The 13,935-nt window shown below is 37.4% G+C and overlaps 1 protein-coding gene across 41 annotated transcripts in view; it reads left to right on the top strand.

Annotated features, from left to right (window-relative positions):
• adgrl2a (adhesion G protein-coupled receptor L2a) overlaps positions 1 to 13,446 on the top strand; it is a 111,438-nt gene extending 97,992 nt beyond the window's left edge. For 4 of the 41 annotated variants that reach the window (XM_019880301.1, XM_019880298.1, XM_019880296.1 and 1 more), the window contains 8 exons: positions 2,651 to 2,695; positions 2,931 to 2,957; positions 4,423 to 4,591; positions 4,701 to 4,829; positions 5,757 to 5,853; positions 8,478 to 8,606; positions 9,340 to 9,357; positions 10,993 to 13,446. In XM_019880301.1, coding sequence (XP_019735860.1) covers positions 2,651 to 2,695; positions 2,931 to 2,957; positions 4,423 to 4,591; positions 4,701 to 4,829; positions 5,757 to 5,853; positions 8,478 to 8,606; positions 9,340 to 9,357; positions 10,993 to 11,873 — 1,495 coding nt within the window. In that variant the 3' untranslated portion in view covers positions 11,874 to 13,446. Of the gene's footprint in view, positions 1 to 2,650; positions 2,696 to 2,930; positions 2,958 to 4,422; positions 4,592 to 4,700; positions 4,830 to 5,756; positions 5,854 to 8,477; positions 8,607 to 9,339; positions 9,427 to 10,443; positions 10,483 to 10,992 lie in introns of those variants that run through there. The other 37 variants (XM_019880336.1, XM_019880306.1, XM_019880303.1 and 34 more) reach the window with 26 other exon arrangements.
• The last annotated feature ends 489 nt before the right edge of the window (positions 13,447 to 13,935 follow it).

The raw sequence follows: 13,935 nt of genomic DNA, 5'->3' as shown, positions 1-13,935 counted from the left end.
TATATATATATATATATATATATATATATATATATATATATATATATATATATATATATATATATATATATATATATATATATATATATATATATATATATATATATATATATATATATATATATATATATATATATATATATATATATATATATATATATATATATATATATATATATATATATATATATATATATATATATATATATATATATATATATATATATATATATATATATATATATATATATATATATATATATATATATATATATATATATATATATATATATATATATATATATATATATATATATATATATATATATATATATATATATATATATATATATATATATATATATATATATATATATATATATATATATATATATATATATATATATATATATATATATATATATATATATATATATATATATATATATATATATATATATATATATATATATATATATATATATATATATATATATATATATATATATATATATATATATATATATATATATATATATATATATATATATATATATATATATATATATATATATATATATATATATATATATATATATATATATATATATATATATATATATATATATATATATATATATATATATATATATATATATATATATATATATATATATATATATATATATATATATATATATATATATATATATATATATATATATATATATATATATATATATATATATATATATATATATATATATATATATATATATATATATATATATATATATATATATATATATATATATATATATATATATATATATATATATATATATATATATATATATATATATATATATATATATATATATATATATATATATATATATATATATATATATATATATATATATATATATATATATATATATATATATATATATATATATATATATATATATATATATATATATATATATATATATATATATATATATATATATATATATATATATATATATATATATATATATATATATATATATATATATATATATATATATATATATATATATATATATATATATATATATATATATATATATATATATATATATATATATATATATATATATATATATATATATATATATATATATATATATATATATATATATATATATATATATATATATATATATATATATATATATATATATATATATATATATATATATATATATATATATATATATATATATATATATATATATATATATATATATATATATATATATGTGTGTGTATGTATATATATGTATGTGTATGTGTATATGTTCACGTTTTAATCAATTTATTTGAGCAACTGGGAAATTGTAAGTAGGAATTGAGCACCCTGACTCGCTTCTTGCCTCGCCAAGTGGAAGCAGAGGCCAGAGTGTGGAAAACGAGGAAGTAGCCCTATAAATGAAAGCATTTGAAATCACAGAGGCTGCAATTTGCTCGATGTCTTGTAGCTCCCGTGCACTTCTTCACCGAGCCATCAAGTAAGTGTCGTTTATGAGAAGCTCACACTGTTAAATCGCTCATTTGCATTCATCAACAGTCAATATACTGTAGCTCTGCTTACTTTACACTGGCTAATTTAACCATGTCTCCCGCCGCCCCAACCAAGCACACACACACACACACACACACACACACACACACACACACACACACACACACACACACACACACACACCCACGCGCACACACTTTAAGTGAGTGCCCATACAGATTCTCACCAAGCCACTGAATTACACGTAATAAATGGCATCACCTTTTTGTATAGTGCCTGGGGCGGACTTTGGAGCTTCGACTGTATCTGTTCTCAATGACCTGGAACTACTGACGCAGACCCAAATTGTTGCAAACTGTTGAAGCACAGATGTGACAGTATGATTTGCTTCCAACTTTAAATTGCATAGAATGTCACAAATCATGCCCTTTCACCTCTCCAAGGGTGAGGGTACAGCAGAAAAGCAACCAGATGTTTGAAATGTTTTTTTTTTTTTTTTTTTTTTTTCAATCCCAGTTTCTAACCCAAGAAATTAACACGAGCCCTTTCACAACACCACAATAGACAATTTGCTGCTGGACATTTTCTGAAGCTGTAATTGCTTGTTTATTTATTTATTTAGTTTTGCATACATTTGAAAACAGTATTCACAGGCCGCTAATCAGGGGTTACACATTGCTCATCTGAACAGTGCAAGGGCAGCAGTCATGCTCATTTCAGCCGTGATTTCATTATTTACTTTTCCTAACAAATGTGTGACAACATTGCGGTGAACGTGCAATCAAGAAGAGCAGACAGGAGAACGGCTTATTTACGCACCCGGGTGGATTTGAGCTTTTCCACTCGCATATTAAGGAAACCACAATTTGTGCCTTTGTGCTCGGAACCTTTCTCTTCAAATTGTTTATTCCGGCAAGGATTTTCCATCTATTAATAGCATCATTGTGGTCTTTTTGTTTGTGTTCTCATGGCACCGTTGTAGCGGCAGTGTCTCTGCATGTTGTATGTAAAAGCAAATTTAACACGCAGCCTCTCCTTTCTCTTCTGTCACTTTCTTCTCTGTGGGGCAATCCATGCCAGTAATTATCACGTTTGTGACGGCTACTATAATACTGATTTGCCTGGGTAAGCTTTGACTTTACACCTCGGCTAATTACACACACACACACACACACACACACACACACACACACACACACACACACCTTTATTTGAATGTAACAACTCATGATCAACATAGCCTACGAATGCTGCAATTGAATCATCAGCAACCTGTATGCTGTTTATTGTCTACTGAGCTTTGCAGTCCAACCCTTGCTGCGATCTAATTGTGCTTCTCTCTTCCTGCTCCTCATGCTAGCTATGAAGATAATAAACAGTTTATCAAGTAAGGACGCATTGACCAGAACCCCTCAATTTCTCCTTAATTCTATTTCCTCTCCTGCCTATTTCTCTTTCCTGTTTCCAGTTGTTACTGGGTCATCCGTCCTCTGCCAGACAGCAACCTTTAAACGAATCAGTCCTGTCCTTGTGAATGTTTCCTCTCACTATATACATTGTGTTGTTGTATTTTTGTGGCTACTTCACCCACCAGGTGGTATTTTGCCCTGACTCCTTGAACTCTTTCCTCAAGTGCTGGTAGTTACTTGCAAGGTTCAGACACAGATAAAATACCGTACCCTCGGATTGTGCTGTTTGTTTTGATAAAACGTTCCTGTGAAAAAGGTGTAATGGGATTTCAAAGCTATGCATATTTTTTTGTGGTTGTCTTTTATCAGGGTTTTAAATTACTGCACTGATTTTTTTTTATTTATTTTTTTCTCTTTTCATAATATGGAAAAGGTGCAGGAATTTGTGTCCGGATAAAGGAAATTTGTTTTCTTTTCTTCCCTACTATGTTTAGCATTGCATTTTACACATGGGGTCTGACAAAATGACAGAACAACAAAAACAATGGAGTGATACTTTTTTCCCATGGTGTTAACAAGCGCATTTGCAACTTACAGAATTATCTTCTAGTTTCCTTTGACATTCTTAACAGTACGGGACAAGAACATGATTTGATTTAAAAAGGTGTTGGTCAGTTAGTTTATTAAAGGGGGAGTCAAAAACTCTCTTTTCAATAATGTCTTCTATCCATCCCCACTAGTCTAAACACAACATTCTGATTAGTATTTTGTTTGTGGAATATTAATTAAGCAGAAAAACCCACTCGTTTTTAGCCATCTCAGAGGGCGGCCATTTTGCCACCAAAACTGCCTCGGGGTATGGTCATGTGACATTCACAAGCTCAGCCTTGAGTGGCAAACTGCCCGCAACTGAGATGGATAAAAACGGGTGGATTTTGCTGCTTAATTCGTATTTCCCAAACGGCTATATTAATCAATACTGTGTTTAAACTCGTGGGGCCGCATAGAACATATTACTGTAAAGACATTTTTTAACAGGACTTCCCCTTCAAGGGTTTTATTGAAGAGCTGCATTTTATTCTGACTAAACAGAAAATATGGAACAGATCTGAACAATACAAAGCATCACACTGGAAAAAAAAAAAAAAAAGAAAAAAGTTCTCAAGTTGTATTGTTTCAAGGAAACTGATATTTTTTGGGAGAAAAGGTTAGAAAGACATGCCCGTCAATTGTTTTCTTTGCTTTTATTCAGTCATGCGGTAGGTCTGTGCTGGACGAGTTTTATTGGTGGCTCACTTGGACAGCATTTTCATCTTTCCTGTCCCCTTTTTTAGTCATGCCCCATTTATTGATTTGTCAGAGACATGTAAGCTATTCATGCAGAATTGAATGTCTTGCTTTTTTTTGTTTTTTTTTTTTCTTTTTTGTTTGGCCATCTTCTAGATCCTGGGTCATGGGTGCCTTTGCGCTTCTCTGTTTGCTGGGTCTGACGTGGTCCTTTGGACTCTTCTTCATCAATGAGGCCTCCATTGTCATGGCATATCTCTTCACTATATTTAACGCCTTCCAGGGGATGTTTATCTTCGTTTTCCACTGCCTCCTCCAGAAAAAGGTAGGTTTCACGACATCCGGCAGTGCTCAGCAGAACGGATGGCAAGCCTTTGGAGCTCTTCGACACGTCTTGAAGATTTCCGGTGAGCCATGTTTGTCTGTACTCGCAGGTCCGCAAAGAGTACAGCAAGTGTTTCCGTCACACGTACTGTTGTGGAAGGCTGCCAACTGAGAGTTCTCATGGCTCAGCGAAGACTTCCACGACACGGACAAGCGCACGCTACTCCTCTGGTACCCAGGTAGATCCTCAAGCTTGCACAAGCGGATTGACTAGCCACATCCTCCGAATTTCTCATGTTCCCTTCTTTTCTGCTGGCCCACTCAAGCTTCTGCCACTTTTCTCACTAATGTGCATGTGAAATAAAACTGCACGTTTTATTCGGTATTGCACCATATTTGACTTTGGGTCAAGCCAAAATGACATGATTGCCTCCGTGATTCGTGGGTTTGCTCGCTAGCTCTACATCAGAATGCGGATGGAAGAACGGATGGGCATTTGACGACATTTCCTTTGTCCACCGCTTAAAAGTAAGGATCAAAGTCAAACAAAAAGTCTATTTCTGATGCAGGTTGACTTTCAAGTTGAATTTCGGGTGAAACGGTGACTAACGATGCTAAATAAAACTAAAGTAAAATATATGTACTCCCCCAAGATGACTGACAGATATGTAGTGGGGTAGAACAGGACATCTTCCGGTGACAAAGGTAAAACTAGAATTAAATGATGTCTGCCTGTCCAAAAAACGCCATAGAAAAAGCAGAACGTACTGTACACGCATTGCAATGGCAGTGTTATTTTGAACAAAATAATGCTCCGCAACAGAGGTCTGTTTTTATGTATTTTAGCTCAGTTTCTCATAGCTTACAGCAGGTTCCTGGTTACAGCCAAGTAGTACACTGTGATTAATCAACAATCATTCCACACAATGGACCCATTACAAAATGATCGGCTAATTAGTTATGCCCACACCTTTTCACTTTGTGTTCAGCAAGTGACAAAGGCTAAAAGCATTCAATTTTCAAAAACGGCGACATTGGAGACAGTGTCGCTGTAATTATAAAAAGTGGGCGGAGGAAGATGGTGCACATAACTCAAAGCAATGAAAGTGGATCTGCACAGCGGGCTTGTTTAAAGTCCTAATGACTGTCCCTTGTTGACCTGACAGAGTCGAATCAGGAGAATGTGGAATGACACCGTAAGAAAGCAATCTGAGTCCTCTTTTATCTCAGGTGACATCAACAGCACCTCCACCCTTAACCAAGGTCAGTTCACACCTCATTTCTCTCCACATCTCTCACACACACCCCTATGCACACATTTCATCACCCGCTTTAAAAATACTCCTCCTCGCCGCCGCAAAGGATGGTACCTCGGCAATCGTAATAAATGGCCGCAGCTTGAAAAGACAGAGCCGTGCGGTTAGAAAAGGGAAAAGAAATTATCTCGGCCTTTCGTCTCGTCTCCCTGTTGTGTCCACAAAGGATTACTAAAACCCATCCTCAAATAATCCGTCCGGTCAGCCCTAAAGTGGGGCGAGGGTAGAACATTTCCTATTGAAGTGCTTGCTGTCCAAACGACGTACAGAGAGACACGCACAGCACATGTGGAGACAAAATTAAAAATGAGGAAACTGAATTGAAGAAACCGAGACCTGAATATTTGAAGAAAGAAGCCATTTGTTGCCTGGCATCTGAAGTGACCTCGGTTACTTTCAAATGGTGAGGGGATGAAAAAAACGAACTGTCATTTATTATTTAGCTTGAACACAAATATGATGATGAGAAGATGATGTTCAACTCTGGCTGACCCGGAGCGCTTAGTGTGTTGCTCGGCTTTCTCCTGTCTCTTAAATGGCTTTTGGTGCATGTGAAGGAGAAGCGGGCCTATTCCGAGGCAGTTAACAACCCACCCTGCTTCGATGCCAATTCCTGCACATCTCTGTGCCTTCACTCTCTTTTTTCACTGTCACTTCTTACAAGGTAACTCACTGCACCTCTGGCTCCGAGGCACATTTTGACTCGCTCATACACCTCTAACAAAATAGAAGTCGAGCTCTTCTCCCCACAGTGTCGAGCCGTGAAGTTGTTAATGTAAAGGTTAGATATTGATCACTCCGGGGTGTAGAAACCTAGCTACCCTGGAGAGCCACTGCACTAAACGAGGGCTCTATCTCCTGGAAGCACTTCCTGTCATTAAAAGCATCCCTGAAGTCTGCCCAACGGACAGACAGATGGCATTTAACACAGGTGAATAATGACACTGGAGATGCCTTCATTCCCTGAAATACATTAGAAGCTGGTTAAAAAAAGAAACGGAGAGGAGGATACGGTTTGGAGGAAAATGTGACGTCTAATTCATGATATAAAATGCTCTAGACAAGGAAGGGGCAACTTAAATGCTGGAGTTGGCCACACTTTTTCATCGTGCCATTTGAAATATGGACAAAATACGTGCATACATGCAAAATATGAGTTGTCAATATATTTATTTTTTTATTACATTGTTCAATGCATGTATTTGAAAAAAATGCAGTCCTAACCCAACAAAAAGAGTCTGAAGCAAACAAAATAACCACGAACTGCATTTCTTTTTTTTTTTCCTCTTTCAAATGACTTTGTTGTATAAAAACTACCATTAATGGATGGCATAAAACTGCTCACCAAGAAATGAACATTAAGTGCTCCATTTTTTGTTCTTCACAAAAATCAACTTACTCAAAATGTCAAGATTATTGAAGGACTATGTTTGCCCTGCATGTCATTCTAAATCCACAAAAAATATTCAGTATATATAATAGGCCTACTCACATTGGAGTGCAGGCCCAATTTAAGCGCAATTAAGACATGTCCGCCACCTCGTTGTGATTGGTGATATTACGACTTAAAACCACAATAACCCTCTCCATATTCACAGTTTGGCACCTGTGGATTCGCATATGCATTAATTTTTTTTTCCCAATACTTTTTTTCCTATTTGGGATTTTCCCCTTTTTTTCAGTGTTATTGTCCCCCATTTTCTCTTGGAAAAAGTGTGAAGGATTGAATGATTTTTGGGTTTGTAAAAAGGAAAAAAAATCCCCACAAATAATATGTTGTTTTTTTTACATTATTCAAAGGCCAGTCAGAGTTTGGCCCATGTGGGTCGCCAGTTGCCCCTTCCTTGCTGTAGACTGTTGTGTGGGGGCACCCCGCAAATGTAATACACCAGAAGCTACTTGGTGTGAAGTGCATACATTTTCCCCCAAAAAGGTGAAAACCGATTAAATAAATACAGAACTGTGCAAAAGCACTTTGGAAATGTTATCTTAGTGACCTTTTTCAAAGCAGTCAGCGTTGTAGAGCGACTGTTTCCATCCCTTAACCAAAATGTAGCGTGATAACTAACAATTTTGGTTTATGTCATTGGCATATTTCAAAGAACAAACTGAACAGGAACACAGCCTTATTACTTCCATTCATTCACACTATGTTGAATGAAGAAATGTTCTTTTATGCCGGCATCGTAAAATGTATCTCTCTTCGGGGTTTGATTATCAGCTTGCATTTGTTTGAGTGGCAAGCCTTTAGCCATTGCTGCTGTGTTGAGTGGATGGTACCATCCCCATGCGATTGTGCACCAACTGCTTGTCCTCCCAGTCTTTTTATTCATATTCTACCCGTTGTTTCTATTCAGGTGCAAAATTTGAGTCATTGGTCTTACGCGTCAGTCAGCAGAGTATTACATTTGGCTAGAACACCAAACGATTGTCCGCATGTCTTTGCTCGTCTCACATTTTTCCAGCTGCTTCCACATAACTCAAATAAGGACGCTCTCTGAACGTGGCTTTCATTTATGACTTTCACTGTTGGCTCAGTGCACATTCTCTCCTTCTGTCTATCATCTCCAGGAATGACCGGGAATTATCTACTTACAAATCCTCTTCTTCGACCACAAGGCTCTAACAACCCATATAACACCTTACTGGCTGAGACAGTTGTGTGTAACACGCCCACGGCTCCAGTGTTTAACTCTCCAGGTGTGCTTGCTTATTCTATCACCTGCTTTTTTTTTTTTCTTCACTTTTCTTTAAACCTGCCCTCCCCGAAGTATCTCACTCTTCAATGTAGTGTTGACAGGCCAAACAAAAGGCAGGGTGTTCTACAGTGTTGCATTGTCACACTTCCATCCTGTCCACTCTTTGTCTCCCATCAATTTCTCAACCTAAACAAGCCGGATTGTTTGAGTCATGAGGTGATGATGTAAAATGCATGGGCCATGTTATCAGGACATTTGTTGTGTGCTTTAATGGGAGATTTACCCTTAAAACACATCAAATCTGTTAACATAAAAAAATGCATTTCATAGAAAGAAGGGTCACCCGCGTATCAAAACTTTATTTTTGTTGTTGTTATGACGACTGCAGTGCAGTTACAGTTAAGCCCAAAATCATGCATATTCTGGCCTCTCATTTTTAATATTTGTTTTGTAATTGGATGAAGGTGTTATCTAGTGACTGAAAATGGCAAGGAAATATTTTTCACAACTTATTTTTACAGCTTGATAAAAACTTCTCCGTATTTTATTTTATTTTTTTAACATTTTTGTGTGTCCTTTGTAGCTTGAGGGCACCCATTCACAAATCAAAATTGACTGAAACTAAAAAAAATGTGGCCTATCTGGGCTTAATTGTATGTTTTCCCCCCCCATGTTGAATCTGAAATGGCATCTTTTGTGATGTTTCTGTGCTCTTCCCTTGTGCTTCCCTCTAGTGACCTACAGAGAGACAAGTATGGGAGTCAAACTTAACTTTGCCTATCAAATGTAAATTTTTTTTCAGCATGCCTACTTAAAAAAACCAAAACAAAACAAACATCCCACCCCTTCGCCACCACCGGCACTTTTACTGTTTACTTTAGGCCATTAACACACACACTCAATGAGCAAGTGGTTCACAAAATGTTGTTCCAATTCTTTCGAAAGTAACCTGACAATATTTTAGAGGCATGATCATTTTTCCTGATTTTCTGTCCGACTGTCACGGACAGCAGTGACAGAGTCCAGTTGAGCTCATCCGGAACCCTTTTCAATCACTTTTGTCCAGTGGTAAACACGCGCCTGGCATGGCAGCAGCTGTTTGATTGACCCTTAATATCTGTCTTTCGTGCTTTCGTCACGATAATAATTGGGGCATTTAACGCGGCAAACCTGATTCTTTTACGTCTTTTTTTTTCTTCTTTTTGGTATTTTACAGAAAAAGAATCTGTGCAGTAAAATCACCCCCATTAGTCTTCGTGCTAATGTCGACATCTGGTTTAGTGTTCAGAGTCACATTGGCCTTTATCTCCTCTCTTTATCATGGAATAACTAATATTTATCTTTTTTTTTTGGGCACTGCTTTTCATGACCTCCGCGCTTTGAGGAATTCCTAACATGACTGCGTCTGACCTCTGCGGTGCTTGTGTTATTTCTCAGCTGCTCTGCCAGTGACTGGTGTCTCACTGGGAACTGTCACTGTGACGAATGCCAAATGCTGGGCTGTTGGCGACCTCTGACCTGAGCCAGCTATGGGCGCACATGCTGCGGACAGAATGTATACCTAATTGGACAAAAGCAAAAGAGAAATGCGATTTAATAGTTTTTGGTTAATATACAGTTGTGTTCAGAATAATACAAGTGTGTTTGCTCACCTTTTAAGACGCACTGCTACTATTCTGAACACAACTGCCTTTGGAAGCCGGTTTGATTTTCTGAACCTTTGCTCTTGCTATGTTGCAGTTCAAACTTTTTTTTTTTTAATTTCTTTTTTTGGTTGCTCTTTTGAGTGATTTTTCTTCATGTTACAATAAATCATTTTACTTTCTTTTGTACATCAGCTGCTCTTAGACCAGATAGGCTGAGCAGGCAGACATGAAGTGAGTCTTTTCACCTGCTGTGTGTGGTGATGGTGGAGTGCTGCTTGTGGGCTCCCCGTGTAGTGAGAACAAAGATGGCTGTCTCATGTTTACACATGACTACTTTCCCTTTCTCGTCATTCCTCCCCGTCGTCGTGCTTTTTCTCTCGCCTTGCACCTTCAACCTATTTGGTGTAATGTGGCTTGCCTCTTCCCAGTGTGTCGTGATGATGGCTAAGGTTGCCTTGGTTTTCTTAATGTTGTTTGGGATCCCCCTTTCAGTGACTCTTTGTGGCATACTAATACACCACAGCTGATTCTGAATAAATGACAGCTGAAAGTTCAAAAGTTAGAATAAAGAAATAAATGGCAATCTGAAAATGCATGCAAAGCATTGTGCCAAACTAACAGACGTATGGCATGGCTTAAAGTTATTAACTACGTGCATCCTAAACAGCATTAAAAATTGGATTCAGCGGTCATGTGTTATGAAGATAAAAATAACGGAAAGTCATTATCTTTTCTTGGCAGGGCACTCACTGAACAATGTGGTGAGGGATACAAGTGCAATGGATACTCTACCGCTAAATGGTAACTTTAACAACAGCTACTCACTCCGCAGTGCGGACTTCGGCGACAGTGTACAGGTGGTCGACTGCGGACTCAGTCTGGACGACGCTGCCTTCGAGAAAATGATCATCTCTGAGCTTGTACACAACAACCTGCGTGCCTGTAACAAAATCCACCAACAGCAGCCCCCCGATTTGCCTCACGCTCCCCATCACCACCATCGCCCTCAACAGCAGCAGCTGCCTCCACCGCCGCTGCAGTACCACCACCACCATCACCACCACAACACGGAGCGGGCTCCACCCAAGGTGACAGCGGTGGGCGGCAGCAGCAGCGAAGATGACGCCATTGTCGCCGACGCTTCTTCTTTGGTGCATATGGGCAAAGCGGTGGGCCTCGAGCTGCACCATCAGCACGAGCTGGAGGCCCCGCTCATCCCCCAGCGAACTCACTCGCTTCTGTATGCCCCTGAGAAGAAGGTGAGGATTGATGGGGGAGTGGAAACCCTTGTAGGCCAGCTGACACCCGACAACAACGACCAGGAAAGTTTGCAGTCTCCAAATAGAGACTCCCTGTACACTAGCATGCCCAACCTGAGGGACTCTCCTGATCCGGAGAGCAGTCCGGAAGTTGTGGAGGACTTGTCCCCATCCAAGAGGAGCGAGAATGAGGACGTTTACTACAAGAGCATGCCTAACTTAGGAGCCGGCCACCAGCTGCAGGCCTATTACCAGATAGGCAAAGGGACAAGTGATGGTTACATTATCCCCATCACTAAAGACGGCTGCATACCGCAGGGCGATGTACGGGAAGGACAGATGCAGCTAGTCACAAGCCTTTAAATGTATTAAAATGAACAGCCAGACCTTCTCTTGACCATTTTCAGCCATTTGGTGGACAAACTAGTGAAGGAAGCAGGTGTGTCATTGGAACTAGCCATTGAACGCTCTGCTTCCCCAAACAGGTCACCCTTCCACTCTTTTCAGCCAATGCGCTGCAACGTTTTATTAAAAGTGTACATAAAATACAGAATTTTCATTTTTAGAGATAAGCCAATTATGTATTTAAATGTGCTGCTGCTGTCAAAACTGTACGGTACCATAATAGAAATACAAAAGGACAAAAAAAAATATTAAAAAAAACAAAAACAAAGAACCATTACTTGATCCCTCAGAAAAGCATTTAAAAAAATTGTACATACACTTCCCAACACCCTGTGTTTTTGTTCAGTTCTTTGGTTTGTTTGGTTGGGTTTTTTTCGGGATTGTGAACAAAATGACACTCACGGACCAGGACATTGACCCTAGCTTGTACAGACTCCCCTCCCCCTCACGCCCCCTAAAAAGGAATATATATTGTCCTGGTCATCCTTCATCCCCATGCCGTTTCGATTGTATGACCACTAGCAATCAAGCCCCTGGCCTTATATTTTCTCAACTGTACATTGAATCTGTAGTCAAGAATAATGGCTATAAATATATATTTTGTTGTATTGCTGGTGTAAAATACAGATTCTTGGGAAACCGTAATTATGAAGAAACTGTTTAACTACAAAGTTTAACATTTGAGAGACTATTGTCTAGAAGTTATACTTAGTGGCTTCAACCGTTGATTCATGGTAGTGAGTTTGAACGTGAAAGACACATGTAAAGAAAGAACTATACATTAAAAAAAAAAATTGATGCTTTATCATATTTCCCACCAGTCAACAGTGTTTATACTGTCTGGATTGCATTAATATCACCAACTTAAATGTGTTGATTTGATTTTGATAGAGTGGCTTTACTTTATGCATAAGTACAGTACATATTTTAACTGTTTAGGCAAAATGATGGGCAGTTTGAAAATGAAGGGTTTTTGTTGTTAATTAATCATGAATTTACTTTCACTGCCTTAAATGGTTTATTTATTATTATTATTATTTTTCAAATAAATGGGAACTACTTCCCAGCACTGCTATACATACTGTACTGTAGCTCCAGATTTTGTGTAAACATATTACAACGGGCTCTCCATTCTAAGACTGATGTAAAGTTCAACACTTGTTTGACAAATACAATAAATGTGATTTTGTTTGTCAAATGCCATGTTGCTTATTAATGGTGTATTTGCGACTACAGGACATCAGATCACATTGACTTTTTTTTTGGCTATGGATAATCTACATTTTTTTCTCTCAAGTTCCAACCACCTTGAAAGGTAATTTGGTGAATTTACATCTAATTTATTTTCTCTCCTTTTTTTTTTTTTTAATTTTTCTTTCATGGCTGCACCGTTTGAGAGAGCACGTTTCAGCCACCTTTGTCAGCGAGCCAAATCTGTTCATGTTATTCAAAGATGAGAAACTCAGGTAGGAAAATTGCTATGTAAACGGTTCTGTGTGGTTGTAACACGAATAAAGGTTCAATGACTCTTGATTTGCAGTATTCCATTCAGTATATTCTTGAATGAGCCCTATTTTTGGCACAGCGTAGCAGCACTACACAAATCTTGTTGAATGTTGGCTTTATTAGCAGGTGGGAGTGATCCACAGAGCTCACAACTGGTCAATGTTACACTTGGCTGCGCTTGGAGAAAAAAAAATATTCTACTAGATATGTCCAAGTACGACACATACTTGCTCTAATTGTCCGTTGCAGCTGAAGCCCACGCTCAGTTCCCACCCGTGTTACACCTCAGGTAATGCTAATTTACGAAGCACTGCAATGTAACACCAGTTGAGCAGAAGTGACAAGATCTCAGCGGAGGAGCTGGAAATTGCTCTGATTACCATTTGGCATTGAAGTCTCAGACCTTTAAAAAAAAAAAAAAAAAAAATGCACTCTTTGTCACAGCCACACAACATGGCAGTGAGTGGGCTACTGTTTTGACTCACACCACAATTATGTGGCATTTAAAAACTTG

Source organism: Hippocampus comes, unplaced genomic scaffold, assembly GCF_001891065.2.
Source record: "Hippocampus comes isolate QL1 unplaced genomic scaffold, H_comes_QL1_v1.1 scaffold151, whole genome shotgun sequence".
Classification (NCBI taxonomy): Eukaryota; Metazoa; Chordata; class Actinopteri; order Syngnathiformes; family Syngnathidae; genus Hippocampus; species Hippocampus comes.
The sequence above is the reverse complement of the archived record's forward strand: the minus strand, read 5'-3'. Positions and strand labels throughout refer to the sequence as shown.